The sequence below is a fragment of the Rhodamnia argentea genome, chromosome 10 (assembly GCF_020921035.1).
Source record: "Rhodamnia argentea isolate NSW1041297 chromosome 10, ASM2092103v1, whole genome shotgun sequence".
NCBI classification, from domain to species: Eukaryota; Viridiplantae; Streptophyta; class Magnoliopsida; order Myrtales; family Myrtaceae; genus Rhodamnia; species Rhodamnia argentea.
The window spans coordinates 24,039,222-24,057,926 of NC_063159.1; the positions used below are offsets into that span (position 1 = coordinate 24,039,222).

Genomic DNA, 18,705 nt, shown 5'->3' on the forward strand with positions numbered 1-18,705 from the left:
GAATAAAAAGTTGTTGCTTAATTATTAGATATTATCGTTTCCATACTTTTCTATCCCTATTGTTTGATTTATTGTTTGGGAATTGTACGTTCCGCTTGCGTTACTAAAAGATAAATAATGGGTCGATGACTTGCCTGGGACGTCGTCCTTTTATGACCTAAGGCACTTTGGTAGGGTTGTTGCGGGCTCGGGGATCGGGATGTGACAACTCCGCCCAAGGTGGTATTAGAGCAAGGTTAGCCTGAACTACCCGGTCATGGCCTGGAGTAATAAGGAGCGTTGGGTTTTTGGGATAGTTAGTAGGATTAAAATCTCGTGCATGTGTTTGTTACTTAAAGTTTTAAGGCGGTACGCCTCAGGTTTTCGTACATGTCACTTTGGGGTGAACAAGGCTCCATAATCAACCCGCAAAATGAACAATCGTAATGCCGGGACTCCTAGAGGAGGAGCAGAAGCACAAGAAGACCCCCGAGTTGATGGATTGCTACGGGCGATGGAAGCATTGGGAAACATTGTTGGGCAGTAGGTGAGAAACCAGGAAGGCGCTATCGCAGCTGCCGCTGCTCCGTCATTGTCGCTCCGCCGCTGCCGCTCCGCCGCTGGACCCGTTAGCTGGAAATGGGAATGGTGGCCAACTAATGCATAAGATGGTAAAACAATTCTTGGACCTCGAGCCGCCAAAATTTTCAGGAGTAGGAGATCCCGAGGCTGCCACTCTGTGGATAAAAGAGCTAGAGAAAACTTTCTCTTTATTGAGATGCAATGATGAGGACAAGGTGACTCTAGCGGTATACCGATTGCAAGGGAATGCCAGCACCTGGTGGGAAGCCTCACGTGGAAGGATCTTTCTAGAAGGTACGGTTCCGGTGTGGGGTACCTTCGTTGAAGCCTTTAATGGCAAATATTTTTCTGATTGTGCCAGGGAACGGAAGATGGATGAGTTTATGCGTTTACGCCAAAACCGGATGTCGGTGGACCAGTATGAAGCTAAATTTGCTGAACTGTCAAGGTATGCACCTAGGATGGTGGAAGATCTAGTGGACAAGGCAAGAAGATTTAGAGATGGATTGAAACCGGAACCGAAGGACTAGTTGGTGCCATTGAACCCGAAAGATCGCAACGAACCGTATAAAAGGGCTCAGTTGATCGAGAGGAATATGATTGAAAGGGCTGCTGCGTCTGGATCACGATTTGTGCCTACTAGCAGGAATAATCGGAGCTTTGGCAAAGGACCAGTGTCTGGAGGAAGATCAACCATTCCGCCTAACCGGAGGAATGCTGTGGGGAAACCAGCTTTTGGGAATGGAGGAATATGCCGATTCTGTAATCGGAGGCATGGGACTGCCCCGTGTCCCTTCAGAAATGGTGCCTGCTTTGGTTGTGGCCGGATGGGCCATCGGGTTAGAGATTGCCCTCGGAGGCAAGGAAGAGTTCCAGTGCAACCGCAGCGGGGAGGACAATCACGTGGGAATATACCTCGGAACAACCAGAACGGACCCCAAGCGCAAGGAAGAGTCTATGCGGTGACTAGAGATGAGGCGAGGGATTCACCTACTATCACAGGTACAGTCTTCTTGAATGACCATATTGCATATGCGTTATTTGACCCCGGAGCCACGCACTCTTTTATTGCTGAACAATTTGTTAAATTGGTTGGGTTGAGTCCAAAACCGTTGGGATCGATTTTTAAGATATCTACACCGCTAAAAGATAGTATAGTATCTGCGGTAGGTTGCCCCGCTTGTAAATTGGTAATTTGTGGCCGTGAAGAAAAGATAGATTTGATCGTGCTAGAAATGCATGATTTTGATATAATTATTGGCATGGATTGGCTCACTAAGTAGAGAGCCACGATGGATTGCTATCGTAAGGCGATCCAGTTTAATCCTTTGAATGGAATTAGTTTTGAATTTATCGGAAGCCGAGGTGGAATGTCGACCTTGTTAATTTCATCATTAGAAGCAACTCACTTGTTAGAAAGTGGTTGTGAAGGATATTTGGCAGCAATAGTTGATATGTCTGTGGAAGACTCGAGGATGGAAGACATTACGGTTGTATGCGAATTTCCCGATGTTTTTCCACAAGAGTTGCCGTGTCTACCACCGGATAGAGAAATTGAATTTGTGATTGAGTTAGCCCAGGGAACGGAGCCGATTTCTAAAGCTCCGTATAGAATGGCATTGTCAAAGCTAAAAGAACTGAAAGTGCAGCTGCAGGAATTATTGGATAAAGGGTTTGTTCGCCCTAGTGCATCACCCAGGGGAGCGCCTGTATTGTTTGTGAAGAAAAAGGATGGAACGTTGCGTACGTGTATAGACTACAAACAACTGAATCAAGTGACGATCAAGAATAAGTATCCGCTGCCAAGGATCGACGATTTGTTCGATCGGCTCCAAGGAGCTTCGGTATTTTCCAAGATTGACTTGCGGACGGGATACCATCAGTTGAGAATTTGAAAAGAGGATATACCAAAAACGGCATTTAGGACACGCTATGGTCATTATGAATTCACCGTAATGCCGTTTGGTCTAACGAATGCGCCTGCCGCTTTTATGGACCTAATGAACAAGGTGTTTAAAGAATATCTGGATCAATTCGTCATAGTATTTATTGACGATATCTTGGTGTATTTGAGAAGTTTTGAAGACCATGAACAGCACTCGAGGATAATTTCGACAACCTTGAGGGAACATCAGCTGTACGCCAAGTTGAGCAAGTGCGAATTTTGGTTGACTCGTGTGACATTTTTAGGCCATGTGATTTCTGGTGAAGGAATATCCGTGGATCCAACCAAAATTGAAGCAGTTATGGATTGGCCAAGACCTACTACAAGAACTGAGATTCGAAGCTTTTTGGGATTGGCGGGTTATTACGGACGCTTCGTGGAAAGGTTTTCTGCTATAGCTATGCCACTAACACGACTGCTGAAAAAGGACGTGAAATTTGAGTGGACAAATAAGTGCGAGCGTAGCTTTCAAGAACTGAAGCATAAGGCGACTACGGCGCCTGTCCCGACAATACCATCTAGCCCCGGAGGATTTGAAATCTACAGTGATGCATCTCACGGAGGATTGGGTTGTGTGCTAATGCAATATGGAAAGATAGTTGCATATACGTCTCGTCAGTTGAGGCCTCATGAGTTAAATTATCCGATGCATGATCCGGAATTAGCAGCTATTGTCTTTGCTCTTAAAATTTGGAGGCATTACTTAATTGGTGAACAGTTTCAGGTGTACACCGACCATCAAAGTCTCAAGTATTTATTCTCTCGGAAGGAGCTGAATATGAGACATCGTCGTTGGGTGGAATTGCTTAAAGATTATGACTGTGAGATTTTGTACCATCCGGGTAAGGCTAATAAAGTGGCAGATGCTTTGAGCAGAAAGTCAATAATTGCTCAATTACAAGTCCATGAATGGCGACTTTTAGAACAAGTGAGAGACTCTGACTTTAAGTTGGAGGTAATCCACCTGTCGACTCTCATGGCTACGTTGAGAATTGAACCGGAAGTGTAGGCGAGAGTTAAAGCTTTGTAATCGATCGACCCCGCCATTCAAAGGATCCTACAAGAAGACTCAGCCAATAGAAGAATTGATTTTCAAGTGGCCGACGATGGGATATTGAGGTTTCGAGGATGTCTTTGTGTGCCTGTTGATAAAGATTTAAAGGTGGAAATTTTATCGGGAGCACATTGTAGTAGCTACAGTATTCATCCCAAGAGCACGAAAATGTATCAGAATTTGAAGCAACATTTACGGTGGAACGGTATGAAGTCCGACATAGCTAAACATGTTGCGAAGTGCTTAACGTGTCAGTAGGTGAAGGCACGATATTGTAAGCCTGGCGGATTATCGCAACCACTAGCGATTCCGGAATGGAAATGGGAGCACATCACAATGGACTTCGTAATGGGACCGCCGAGAAGTCGGAGAGGCAATGATTCCATTTGGGTTGTGGTAGACAGATTGACGAAGTCTGCGCATTTTATTGCTGTACGAAAGGACTTTACTCTAGACAGATATGCTGATTTATACGTGCGACACATAATAAGGTTGCATGGAGTGCCAGTGACGATCACTTCAGATTGAGACCCTAAGTTCATTGCTACATTTTGGAAAAGTCTCCAGAATGCGTTCGGAACAAAGTTACGATTTAGTATAGCTTATCACCCACGGACGGATGGCCAATCTGAAAGGACAATTCAGACCCTTGAAGACATGCCGAGAGCTTGCGTTTTGATTTTAAGGGCAACTGGGAGAAGCAACTTCATTTAGTCGAGTTTGCCTACAATAACGGTTTTCAACAGAGCATCAAGATGGCACCTTTTGAGGTGTTATACGATAGACCTTGCGGGACACCAATATGTTGGGAGGAAGTTGGTGAAAGAAGTATCACAAGCCCCGAGTTGGTACAACAATCACTGGAAGTTGTAAAGGTCATCGGAGAAAGACTAAAGACTGTTCAAAGTTGCCATAAAAGTTATGCGGACAAAAGGCGAAGACCTCTGGAATTTCAGGTTGGAGATCATGTGTTCTTGAAAGTATCGCCAATGCGTGGAACATCTTGATTTGGCAAGAAAGGAAAGCTAAGTCCGAAATATGTGGGACCATTTGAGATTCTAGAGCGAATTGGAAATTTGGCATATTGTTTGGCGTTACCACCAAGACTTGCTCAAGTGCACGATGTTTTTCACGTGTCAATGCTGCGAAAATATGAGCTCGATCCAGCTCATATATTGAGCTATGAAGAAATTGAAGTGGATGAACGAGTATCGCATACGTAGCGCCCAATAAAGATTATAGATAAAAAGGAACAGGTACTCTGGAGGAAGACGATCTCTTTGGTCAAAGTGGTTTGGCAACGCCATGGAACGGAGGGTGCAACGTGGGAGCGTGAGGAAATTATGAAAGAATTGTACCCTTTTCTTTTTGAGGAAAATGAAATGTAAAAGTCTTTCAATTTCGATAACGAAATTTCCTAAGGAGGGGAGAATTGTGACGTCCCGAAATTTAGTTGATCGAAAGAAAATTTCAAATTCCAACATGTAAAGTGAAATTTGATCTTGAAGTTTTAATAGTCGACGATTGGCTATTGTGAAGTAGTTGTCAGAAAAAGTCAAGTTTGAATCGTCAAATTTTGACTCGTAAACTCGATACTCGTCGCATGTTATTTTGGCCTCGTTTAAACCCAAAAAGGAAAAATATCATTTTTACCCTTAAATGATCGAATCAAATGACATCCAAGATCTATTTGTCAAAATTACGTTTTTGCCCTAGTATTTATGGGTAAAAAACGAAGTTATTTATGGGTGTGACTTGAATTTAATTTTTACCATGGATTCCAAGTTTTATATATATATATATATATATATATGTTATCTTGTGATCTTTTAGGGTTTTGTTAGTTTTAATAAGCTAAGTCTTTACGTGAGTTGTGCAGAAGATAGAAGTAGGCCCATTATCATTGTTTTCTTTTATCCCAACCGAATTTTTACTCCCATCCCTTTCTAGTTGTACTTCAACCAAACTCTCCCCTAATCAGCCGCACATCACTTTTTCCCATTTGATTCTTTTTCTCTTTTTCCTATGTCAGCAAGGCCGACCTCACCACAACTTGCAGCCCAAGTTCTATAGACCCACGTGACCCATCTCTCTCTCTTATACTCTCTCTCTTTAAGCCTTCCTCCGCACGACAACAGTCCCACACCCGCACATCATCTTCTTCTTCTTTTTGGGTCTTCAACCCGCAACTTCTTCTTCCTTTATTTACCTATAACTTGCGCGCGAACCAGCCTCGGCTCCACCTGATCACCTCGTTTCACTTCACCAACATCCCTTCGTTCAGCCCCTCACCACCGACGCCATCCGCTTTCACCACCGAAGCTCGCCGCGACGCCGCAGCTCGAAACCCGGCCGTTGTTCGTCACTCGGGTTGTCTCGAGCCAACTAACCGAGGCCACTCTCACGCCCAACGGGACTCGAGGGCTAATGCGGCTCGCGCCGTTGTGGCCGATCCGAAGTCTTACTTCGCCCACGACACTATACATCCTTGTACAGCCATTCGAACCACTTTTTAGCTACCACTCGAAACCCATGGACGACCCGTGACCCTGTTCTTGTTGCTCGATTTTTCCCATACCCGAGCCTACTATCACTGGGAGCCTCGTTCCGACGCCACGACCACTTCTAGTTGCGCCGTACCCGGCTCTGACACCGTTTAGCCACCCCGCGCCCTTGAATCCAACCACCCACAGCCTCCACCACCTCCTATTCCGTTGTTCCACGCCGCTTGAGACCCGTTCGGACCACCACGGCCGCTGTTTGGCTGTTGGACAGCCGGCCCGACACCCGGCCAGCCGTGAACAGTAATCACAAGACCGAACCGAGGCCGACCCATGAACTTGAACCGACTCGGACCGACGACGCGCTAATCCGAGGACCGACGTGCGAGTTCCGTTGATTGCCGCGAGCTCGAACGCGGATTTAAATTCAAGCTCGATACGCTTCACACTCGACTCGACGTTAAACGCGGGAGTTGTGAGTTAACCCCTAAACTCCGAATAGGGCATTAACTGCGTTTAAGGATAGATTTAATGTTATTAACGGCTAAGTAGATTATTTAGTTGTGGCCGAATAATTTAATTGTCTGTGATCGAGTTATTTGTCTGAAATTGAGTTCGTTAAATATGTTGATAATGTTAATTAGAATATGGATTAATTAATCGTGTTGAATTAATTAAGTGTGATTAGTATAGTTACTTACGTTAATTAATTATTATTGTGCGATTATTATTATTTGGTGGTAATTATATGACTTATGTGTACTTGATGATTGATTATTCTGTTTATAACTGCAAAATTTGGTGAATAATATACGTGTATATGTGATCGCATGTGAACTAGAATTTTGAGCATAAAAATGGCTTTGAGCCAAGTTTTGAGCACGAGCGTTTGTGGATTCATTTGAATTAAATGCAAAGATATAAAATTGGCTGATTGCCTGTCGTGCTTGTGTGATCACATATTGGATACCGTCTTCTCGGGTACGTGAGGATGAAGCCGACCCCCGGGCACGAGGGTTCAAGCCTGGTAAGTTCGTCTCGAGAGTACTTGGAACCACACGATTTATCGGATGCCGGTCGTAGCTTGTGACGGACCAACGCTCCTTACGGGAATGCCCGACTATTAGTCCATGTCGAGGGTACTTGGAACCACATGGCTTGAGCTCGAATCCAAAGCAAGTATGGTATCCCCAACTTAAGCTCTCCTGGCCGTTTTCATGGGACTGCCTGTTAGCTTTTGGATTCAATCTTGAAGCTCAACCCTCATGATCCCAGAAATTTCTGACTCACGGGTTCCACAAAGTGGCAAGTGAGGAGCATCTTGAACCACACCGAGCTACCAGATTAACAAGAGGATTCTAGAGCATAGAGACTCTGCTTTGGGAGAGAAGAAGGAGAGTGTTTTAGGGATTCATGACAAACTTCTGATATTTCATAAAAGAGAGTTTTTTGCTCCCCCTTTGTACATATCAAGCGGGGCCTTTTATAGATGGAAGGCCTGCAGAATCAAACAAAGCTAGCCGGATTTACAAACCTAACATCCGACATTTTTACCTACTGCTACGGTAGTGAACAATATTGCTAAAGTGGTGAACAGTAGTGAACAATCTTGCTACGGTGATTACACACTTAAAACGATTTTACGGACTCTACATTGCAGCACACTTATGAGGCCGTAGGCCAATTTATTCAAACATATATTTTTCACAAGATGACAACATGGACATCTATCATTTGCGAATGGGTTCTTCGGTGTTGTCGGGCGAGCTATCTGAGCTGTTATGTCCATCTTTCTGTCTTTCGTAGGCATGAGCAAGTCATTCTTCTTCTTCAGCGGTCAAGATGTCTTCAAGTGAAACCGTAGAAGTTGAAGGAGCATGTGGTGTTGCAAATCGGATATCATTCGACGTGATAGGATCATCGGGATCTGGCCGATAAAGAGACGGAAAATAGTTTGGGGGCACATTTACAAGGGGTACGTTCTTGATGGGAATTTGTTGTGATTGTGAACTTGAACTTGGGTCTTGAGAGAATGCATACGGGTCTTGAGAAAATGGGCCTCCATATGGGTCTTGTTGTGGCAAATCTGGATCTGTGTCCATGGATGATTGGGCTTGGTTCTGATGAAAAATCTCTAGGGCGTCTTCAACTATTTCTGTTGAATAAGGACTAAGACGATCCCAGGAGACAGTGCCAACTGTGCCTATGGGCCAAACTTCCGGAGGGATGGAGCGGTTTTCTTGAGATAGAATTCTCTGAATTTCTCTGTTTGCACGAGGATTACAGTTGAGATTCTTGGGTAACGTCTGGTATACATGAACGACTTCCATACTGGGCTGTGGCTTATACGAGCTAGTACCAAGAATGTCCGGTTTAGTTCGTATGTTTCGAGTAGGGCTCACAAAGGTCCATGGCCTATGGAAGAGGATGAGTGTGTGTCTTTTTGGTTCTGGTCTCCCAACACGGTTCTGGATTTTAAAGATTTCTCGCCAAGAACTAAGAGGGCTAAACCATAGAAGCATGTCAATCATGTATTTTTGCTTGGAATAATCACCTCCGAGTGCTCGGGATAAAACTTTAAACATCTTTTCAGTGGGAAATTCAATAGCAATCGTGTATTTGTTGAACATATACCAAAACATCCATTTCAAATCTTCGGGAAAATCTTCATCGGGTGACCAAAGAGGGGGATGAATGAAAGGGTAAGTGCGATGAAAACCTGCGGGTCTAAGCATTAGACCACCATAGTCTCGAAAGATTTTGGTGTGGTACTGCCAAAAGAGTGACTCAATATCAAGGGGGAATTGACCGGTTCGGAAGAGATCTGGAAGGTCTAGAGGATATTTATGAGTATTCCATTGAGGTTCTCTCATGTTTTGTACACGCCAAGTACCGAGAAGGGGTTGCCTTTGTACAAACGGTTCCTAAACCTCTCTACGATCGACCTATAATGGTCCAAAATATCTCGTCGAGAATCCTTATGACCAAAGAGTCAATCTAGGATCAAGTTCTTAGGTCCACGTACTTGATTTTCCTAGCTATCCATTCCCCATTGGTTAGTCTTCTTAAGAAGGATTAGTTCTGAGTGAGATTTAACTAAAATACATCAATGAGACATTTCATTCATTCAATGCTTCAAAAGTGGGTCGAAATACAAGATGTCACAACACCAACTGCTTCCTTATGTTAGTCTTCAGTCTATTCAAAAATCCTTTTGCTTTATCTCCACCATTTTCTACCATTCTAGGTGCAAACCTGGACAGTTCGCAAACTTTGGTTCATACTGGTCTACTATTGGGTCGCCTTGAGCAATTGCAAGTACCTATTGTACCGGCTGGAAACACTTCTCCCTTTGATGCTTCCCACCAATGTTCTGCATTTCCTTCGAGCTGGTACTTTGCCAAAATTATCTTGTCTGCATCGTCACAACGCAATAACCCAAACACCTTTTCCATTCCCTTTGTCCATTTCTCCGCTTCCTCCAGGTTTCCATCTCCAGAAAAATTGGGAGGTTTCCGCTTTAAAAATTGCCCAACAAGTCCTTGCACACGATGATCAATACCTCCAGCATTCGCAGCTGCTTGTTGTTGAGCCTATCCTTCAAATATGGCTTTCACACGAGCCATAGCCTCTAATAGTCCATCCATATGAAGATATACAGTAGCCGGAACTGGTCCACTTTCTTTAACTATCTTGCTTCAGAATCTTCTCCACATTAACCACTAGTTGTAAGTAGTGATCAACATGTTTCCTAACTAATAAGTGGCACATGCTATCGTCAATCACAAACAATCACAACTACATGCACTGGTAGTTTTAAATGTGCATGAACCTACCAAATACTTCAATTGCTAGTGCACCTTATCACTTTAGGTACATCCTAGGCTCTAATACTAACAAGAGAGCCCCTGTAGCGTCCCAGGGCGCCACTTACTAACATGCTCTTATTTAATATGATATTATGTATGTATCGGTGCATGAGGAAACGAAAGAAGATCAAACAAGTGGACAAATAAAACAAACAACTATGTGAAATAAGCACACACATCAGATGGGGTATGGCCATAATAACTGTTTACCTAACCCATACCTGTTCATACTCTAACATCAATCAATCCATGGTAAAAACATGAGATACTTTGAACATATGCTATATATAAAATATAAGGTTAGCTGGTTTGGCTACATCATTAAAATCAAAGGACATAAACTAGGAAGTAAAGCAAAACATAACTCCTCCTGTTCCCATCATCCACGTCCCCACTTAAAACCACCACTACCAATAGCACCATCTACATCGCGGTACCAACAAAAGGAACTACCATGCCATCAACCCAAAAACCTGTTTGTACAGTTATTCTCCCATATCAAGATCTACTGGCAACCTCCACTGCTACTAGTTTGTAAGATATATGTAAAACACAATGGGTGAGTAACAACTCAACAAGTAAACATCCAACTAGGCGACTATACTATCTACTAATCATCAGATTAAGCAACAACAACAACCAAGGGCAATCAAGACATAAATCATACTATGAACTCCATTATTACAACATATGACTTCTACCCAAACCATGACTTGCACACGCATGATTAGCTAACCTGTTATACTTACTGACCTATATAAGGCAATGCAGTTTCGCACCCAAATGGTTTACACACGATTAGCCTCTTTGTTATCCTTATCAAGTGAGACGAACCCAACCCACGAGACTAACCTGTATCACTATCGGGACCTATTGCAATGGTCAAGTCCTGGACCAACCCGAACATTTCGGAACCAATTCGAGAATTGTATTCCGCGGCATCTGACAAATGCATCTTCAGGCATTGACCAACGACATCCCACCTTCCCATTTGACTCCTACGGGACATCGTCAGAACGCATTCGACGGAGCAATGTTACCAGACCAACTGAAGTAACGCTACGATACCAAACTAGCTAAAGTACCGTGTTCGATACCAAACTAATTGAAGTATCGATTTCAATTCCCATATTCATGCACACTCATTTCTCATTTATCTTTTAATGCAAAAATCGCTGCCAACGGCACATACATGAATAATTACAAACTCATACCATACCACTTATCAAAATTACATGACACCAAACCATGAATTGTCAGCTAGTATAAACAAGCGGGACACCCGAACCTCAAGCACCTATTTCGATCGCAACAACTAGAAGGCTCGAGGCCTCGATTGAGGCTCAATTCTTATCAATCAAAGCAGACTTTCACATTCACCTGACTACCATGACTACAAATAGGCAATTCAACAACCAAATGACACATGCAAAGTCAGGAACTCTAAGAGCAAACACCAAACGTTCTTGGCCAAACCACACGTGCACCCTCAATTCAATTCGTGCTCATTTGACGACATTTGATACGATCCGAACTCGAAATCTAGTTACCAATAACCTTTAAACGACAGTCCAAGTGACAAACCCAGCACGCATCGACACCCAGGCCGCCATACAACTACTAGTTCATTTTGGCACAATCAAGGCAAATCAATGTGACGCACTCAAATCCGACGATCAAAACATGGTGTAGTCGAAGAGTTGGAGGCCCAATTGCCTCTAGTCCAAAGCACGGGAAACAGAGCTTGAATCGGTGCTCAAACGGCTCAAATTGCCTCCTTAATCGCACGTGTCGAGCGAGGAAGAAGGAAGGCGTGGGGCTGGGCAACGGATTGGCTAGGCTAAGGATGAGGCTCGGGGATTCACGGGACCTCTGGCGTCGAGCTGAGGAGAAGTGGCCGGTGCCGTTGGGGTTGGTTGGGCGGAGCACGGGCGAGAGAGGTGAGAGACCGAGAGGTATGGAGGAGAGTAGAGAGGGCTTGAGAGAATTCTTGCACGTGAAATTGAGGGGGAGAGAGAGAATGAGATGGTGGTTGACAAATGTGAGAGAGAGAGAGAGAGAGAGAGAGAGAGGGTCTATATTAGATGGGGGAAGGCAATGGCGGTGAAAGAGGGTCTAGGGTTGGTGGGTTTCCGAGCTTCTAGGAGCAACTTCGTGCAGACCAATCGTAAACTATCTAAAAGCGAAATCCCAATCATTCTTCGTTCCACCATTTTAATAATGTCACGCTTGTCAACTATAAATACAATCACAATCCTCAACTCCCATATTAACTGTCTTGAAACTAAATGCGTACGTGGGGGCTAAAGCATGTATCACACAATCGTGCCTTTCCATTAATTCGATAATACTTTCGAAACTTCGTTTGACCTTAATAGTTCCTGTGCCAAAATCATTCCACTAAAATCTCAGTTCTAATTAATCACGCCAGACTTATCACCTCTAATCGTGTAATCATTCTGGCGAAAGTCAAGTCGTCACACTAACTGCCACGTTGTCATGTTGCAGTTATTTGAACAACTTATTATAAAAGCATTTGTTATACAGATAAAGGAAATTACACAAAAACAGAACATAATTTTTTTTTTGTTCGAAAAGCAGAGCATAAGTTCACTATGCTTATGTCATAGTAGTTATCATGCATGTGTACACACATGCCCCTTTTGATGTTTAGTTTATCTTTGTATATACGAGTGTCTTTTTACGAAAAGAATATATAATAACTTTTTAAGAATTAAAAAAAGAAAAAGAAATACACCCCACATCAACCATAATCAAACAAATTGAAAGAAATCAGACTACCAACTTAAGACTAACAATGTCGACCGTGAAAGGATATTTGAAAAAGATTGACTATGACACTAATATTCCTTAATAAAGATCTTTGAAAAAGGAAATCCCTGTGGAGATGGCAGATATAATTGGAAGGAACAAAATAGGAAAAATTACTCAAAAAGTCTTAAACTTATTGTAACTGTGCCAATTCAGTCCTAAAGATTTTATAATTGTGCCAATTTAGTCCATCCGATGAATTTTGGCCTGTCGATGCTGATGTGGACACCAATCGACCGACGACCTAATATTTTAATATATATATTTTATGAATTTATTATTTTTTTCCTTTTTTTTTCCTTCCCCTTCCCCTCCACCTTCCCCCTTCCCGTTCTACCTTCAGCAGCCAGCGATCGGCCAGAGGATGACCGGCGAGCCTCTCTCTGGCCTCACTATGGTCGGGTCTGGCGAGGCTGCGCCTTGCCATGGCTGGGAAAAGGCTGACCTCGCCAGCCCAGATCTGGAGAGGTCGTTCGGCGATTTGTTCTGCCGATCATTGACATTCCAATTCCTAAAGAAGCTACGGTCCTCTCGACATCTAACTGGTCATAATCACTGCGAGACCCTCGTTACTGGACAGAGTCCACAGCCACTAAACGCACCGCGCCAATTCAAAATAAGGACAGAGAAGGAGTGAAGGAGAAGATCCCATGATTCCAACCCAGCGCATTCAGCCATTCGTTCAACACATGAGGGAGCCCCACTGAGATTCAAGTACCCGTTCAGCACTAAAACGTTCCATAAAAATCGTGCAAAATAAGCACAGGAGAGTTCATTGGGGGAGGTTCAGAATTGTCCAGTAAATAGAGGAAGTCTGGCGAGGCTCGGCCTCGCCTCGCCAGGCTATGGCGAGGTAGACAAGTGCCTCGCCGAGGTCCCGCGAACACGCAGCCTTGCAAGATGTGGATCGGCGCGGCCCTCGACATGTAGACCCACGGGGGGGGGCAGTGGCTGCTGTGACGAAGAGGTGTAGGGGCGGGGCGAAGGCGGAGGCGAAGGGGTTGTGGGCATAGACGGTGGCGTTGCGGGTGGCCTGCAGCTGGGTGCGCTTGAACCATTGCCGCTCCTTCTTGTGGGCGTTCCGGTGAAGTGGAAGCCTAGGAACAGATGAAGAAGAAGTCGAAGCCAAGCAGCAGGGAAGGGAAGGGAAGGGAAGGGGAAAGAAAAAAAAAAAAAGATAAGGAAAAGAAAATAGAAAAAGGGAAAAAATAAAAAAATCAAAGAAATCAAAAAAATTATTAAAATATTAGGCCGTCAGCCGGCTGACATCCAACGTCGGCCGGGCAAAAATCACCAGATGGACTGAATTAACACAATTATAAAAGGTTTAAATCAAATTGACCAAAAAAAAGTTTAGGATTGAATTGACATAATTGCAATAGGTTTATGACATTTTTGATAATTTTTCCGAACAAAATACAATCTCATCGAATGATTACGAGTCTTTCCTGAGTTATTGGATTCAATAACTCGGAACTTTTTTCAATCAAGATAGTTACAATTAAAATGCTTTTGAACTTAAGGCTTACATAAGTTCAATTTTATTTTATAAAGTCAGGTCAAATTTTCAAGGCCTGGTCCCCTAAAAAAGCTCTCAAGTTTAAGTCTAATTTCAATTTTGCCCCGAATTTATTTTTAGGGTTTATACCACAAAAACCCTCAAAGTGATACACTTATGACAAATTTACTTCAAACTATTTTTTTGACTATCAAAAACCTTAAAATGGTATACCTTTGACAAATTTATCATAAAATGATACACATGTGATAAACGTACCCTCCGTTAGTTTTCTATAAATTTTATCATCAAATCTTTGAGTTGGATGATATGTGATAATTGCTGGATATACATGTTTGGGTTTTTTTTTATCTTCTATTTGTTAAAAATGTATCAATTTGTGATTTTTTGTGGTATTAATCTAATTTAACGGAAACTAACGGATGGTAAATTTATCACACATATATATATCCGTTTGGGATTTTTGATGTCGAAATAATTAGTTTGGAGTAAATTTGTCACAAATGTAGCAGTTTAGGGTTTTTGATAGTAAAAAAAATAGTTTGAGATAAATTTGTCACATGTGCATCAGTTTGAAATTTTTTTATGATTAAAAAAATAATTTGAAACAAATTTATCATATATATATATACTAATTTGAGATTTTCTGTACTATTAACCTTTATTTATTTATTTATCTTTTTACTTTTACACTAGTCCAAGAAGAGCCTTTCAACTTGAAACGTGTCACGCTGGTGACGTGGAAGATTTGGGGACTTGTCTCTCTCAATCTCCTCCGACTTCCATCCATTTCCCCCACCAAGGCCAACTTGCCCGACGCCAAAAAAATTAGCGGCTGCAACTGAATCTGCAGATGCAAATGGATATACTTTCTCGAGCTGGAACCACCGTATCTCAATCCTTCTGGTCGCGACAACGATCGTCGTCGTCGTCCTCCTCATCCTTCTCGCTATTCAAGCCCTCCTGCTCTCGAAGGGAGCCCCGACAAGACGGCGACGACCGCGACAAGAAAGGTTCGCATTCTGTATAAGAATTCGCTCGACATGCGCAGAGAATTCTGAGGTTGCGTCACTTGTTTGATTGATAATCTTCCTGCGTAATTGTCTTTATGGACTGAACTGGCTTTGTCGAGAAATCGACGCAACGGTGTGTCGATTTTCCCTTGCCTGTCTTTCTTGTGTGGACACTGTCCCGACGATAATGTTCGCTCAACTGGATTCCGGGTCTAGCATTTCCCCGTGCATATGATGTTGTTGGCAGTGAATGTCGTATCCAGAAAAAATAAAGGTAGGAACAAATTAGTGAAGTGAAGCATATGCTGTGGAGTTATGGAGAGGAGTGAGGTCATTGAGATCGGCATAATGGAATTACCAAGGACAGAAAAAGGTGGTGCAGAAATTGCAAGAATTTTGGGAATCATCTTGCGTTCTGCTTAATAAGAAGGTTTTATGTGCTCGATTGCTGTTGGGGCTCGTTATAGCCATTGTTCTGATAGCCAAATTTGTTTTAAAGGAGTGGGACATTCTGAAGCACGTACACCAGTTTGCCACGATCTTCAAATTCATTATACAGATTAATTTTCAAGTTTATGTGCCCGTGCTGTCTTGAAAGTAGACAAGTGAAGAAAAAGCCTGTGTATTCTGTGATTTGTTCTTTCCAGAAAAGGAACTTATACTTGTACAGCCTTTTTTCAGTAACGGTCAATTTGTCATAGATGATCTGACAGTTTTGCTGCCCTATGTTTTTGTAATAATGACCGGCAAGCTCATATTTACTGTCATTTGTTCGAATCATGTCTAATTCAATGTTTGGCTTCATAAACATCATCTCATCTTGGGTCATTCCTTGAGAAACAGTTCCTGGATTTGTCTTAATGTGATATTTCCACTATTTTAGGTGATAAATTCTCAACAGACTGGGATAAAGCATGGTCCAACTTCAAGAAACAGGGGAAGAAAAATTTATTTTCAGGGTTCTCGCCCGATAAGTATGTGAGTTGGAATCCAAGACGGTCGGATTACCCCCTCTCGGAGGAAGTTGATCCCATTAAAAGAACAGAGAGATCGAACCTCATGTTGTGGACCAGTCCGAGGTTTACACTGGTAGTAGCTATTTTAATTGTCACATTTCTTTTGGTCTATACTATTCTTGCACCCGTTAAGTGAATTCTTATAACTTCCTTATAGAGGCTGGATTTTGTAATCCTAGCTGTAAGTAAATTAATAAGTACTTTTTGTTTCCCCTGTTTATATGTAGAGCTGCTTATCATGCAGTAAACTGCGACTCGAACCATAAAACTTGCACCAGTGTATTCATGAGCTGCAATTGCAGCTCTTGTGGTGAGGTGAGATCTTGTGATCAAAAGGATTCTATTTGGTAACCTTTGTTTGACCAAAATAAAATAGAGATGTATGTACACTCCTGTACATGATTTTGGCATGTCAGGAAGCATTTCCTGTTAAATCAATATATTTCCTTCGAACATACCTTGAGGGAGGAGTGGAGTCTGTTTGGTTTCTAGGGTGCCTGTGTGGATGGAGAGTTGTTGAACAGGGCCGACAAATTTGATGGCGATCAATGCCTAGAGGGATGGCTTGCCTTCTAGCTTATAGGCTCCTTCATCTTTTGTGGTTTCACAGGTCCATGGTGTAGTAGGTTCTGTCTGTGTATGGTTCATTAGTAGAAGCAGGGTTTCTTTTTGTGTGTTTTGGGACTACTTGATGGAGGAAAAGTTTGATCTGTATTAATTGCAATTTTATGCAGTTGGCATTTTCTGTTTTAGTGAGTCCTCTGCTCTAGAGATTATTACGGGGGGGAATTACGTACATATACTTGATGAAGTAAAATTAATTTTTTTCTTATTCCATCAACTAGAGAATGTATATATTCCATCTGCTTGTTTTCAGAGCAAGATTTTATAAACAGGTCGAATGTATTGGCGGACCTGGGTTAACGGTTTGTTGGAACGTGGGTTACTCTTATGGAGTGGGGGTGCTATTAAGATTCTCTGTCATAGATAGGCCCATCAATCTTGGTGGTTTCAACTTAACTTGTATCCCAGAAAATTAGGATCTTCAGCATCGGTCTTAGTATTATAGTGAGTTTTTCCATCTACCATTATTCTCCATGGCCATTGACAGAAAGAAGATGGTTGTCCTGTGTTTTTGTACTGGCGGTTGGGCACTTCAGTCAAACTCTAGTTGGGTGGTCTGAATCCACGAGCAAAACAGATGGACAATCCTGACAGGCTTCCGAGAGACTAAGCCTTCAAGCTGATCTTCACCAGAGGAACTGGTTTATTTTGTAATTAGCACATACATCTCCAAATCTGAGGAGAAAAAAAGAAAAGCTCCGATGTGAGCTTTAACTGGTGATTTAGCTCATAGTTAGTGGCAGAAGGGCCCCAAAGGTATCAATAACTGTACTACTGGGTCTTCGGGACGTTCAACTTCTTTGTTCAAGACGGAGCGAATGCTTGTCTGCTTTTCCACCTACAGGGTCCTGTCCATGACATAAAATGAATTTTGTATAGATTGCAAGCAGCGCCTGTCTTGTTACACTAGTTTGAACTTATTGCTTGTTTGTTATCTTAGGAGAAGAGAATCTAAAGGACGCATCTTTGAAAGATTTTAGTGGGATCTCATGCATGACTTGTATGATCCGGTAACAGGTTGTATCTTTGAAAAATTTGTTGTGGGATCTCGTGCATGATTTGTATGATTTGGTGTCTTTTGCATGACTTGACCCAATTTTGTTGTTGACGTTGAACTAATGCTTTCACAACAGATGCAATAAATACAACAAATGTTAAACCTTGTCCTTATTTCTGAACCTTTAATACCCAGAACATAGCCTTATTAAATTTTGTGTTTCCCTCAAAATGGACAACAAAAGTTTTCTGCCTTCAAGCTCACGACTAAGTCATCAAAAGTTGTCATCTTATGCAAGGACGAGTGAATCTACTGGTCCCAACAACTGTTCATATTTTGCCAGCGATTCACCGAGTGAGCAATAACACGAAAGGTGTATCTCCCATAGCTTCTTGGTCTTGACTAAAGTGGCAGGTCAACGCTCTTAACCTTTCCAATTAGAATATATACCACCCCCCAATTCAGCCCTCCTCTCAACCGGAATTCTCAAGCCATCGCTTCAGAGTCTCCATCTGCTGAAAATATGTGTTTATTTGCTAAGTCTGTAGGTGATGGACCAACAGAGAAACTCAAGAATGGGAAGAAGAGGCTTCCACCTAGGAGAGGTCAGATTAAGTTTTTGATCCTATCTGATGTTATGGAGATCCTAAGTAAGTTGGACTTTCGAAGAAAGAAAGAAATTCCGGCACAGGTCGATTGAGCGGTCGCGTGTCAGCCATTTGAGCTGAGTCCCTTGAAATAATAGATGTTCCTGCATAGTCTCCAACATCCTCC

The 18,705-nt window shown here is 42.6% G+C and overlaps 1 protein-coding gene across 3 annotated transcripts; it reads left to right on the plus strand.

Moving 5' to 3' along the window:
• The first annotated feature begins 15,093 nt into the window (after nt 1-15,093).
• Nucleotides 15,094-16,662, plus strand: LOC115735179. Of its 3 annotated transcripts, none has more exons than XM_048271867.1 (3): nt 15,094-15,294; nt 16,178-16,481; nt 16,519-16,662. In XM_048271867.1, exons 1-2 carry the CDS (start codon nt 15,135-15,137, stop codon nt 16,444-16,446), a joined length of 429 nt encoding a protein of 142 aa, XP_048127824.1. In that variant the 5' UTR covers nt 15,094-15,134; the 3' UTR covers nt 16,447-16,481; nt 16,519-16,662. The 3 variants fall into 3 exon arrangements, with proteins under 3 accessions (XP_048127824.1, XP_030522160.1, XP_030522159.1); XM_030666300.2 differs by having other exon boundaries at nt 16,178-16,475; nt 16,513-16,662; XM_030666299.2 differs by having other exon boundaries at nt 16,178-16,662.
• Nucleotides 16,663-18,705: the final 2,043 nt, after the last annotated feature.

Bases quoted from the DNA above. Each gene is read 5' to 3' on its own strand.
- LOC115735179 (XM_030666299.2), top strand. From the start codon at position 15,135: ATGCAAATGGATATACTTTCTCGAGCTGGAACCACCGTATCTCAATCC. The intron at 15,295-16,177 runs GTTCGCATTCTG...CCACTATTTTAG, and splicing joins CGACGACCGCGACAAGAAAG to GTGATAAATTCTCAACAGAC.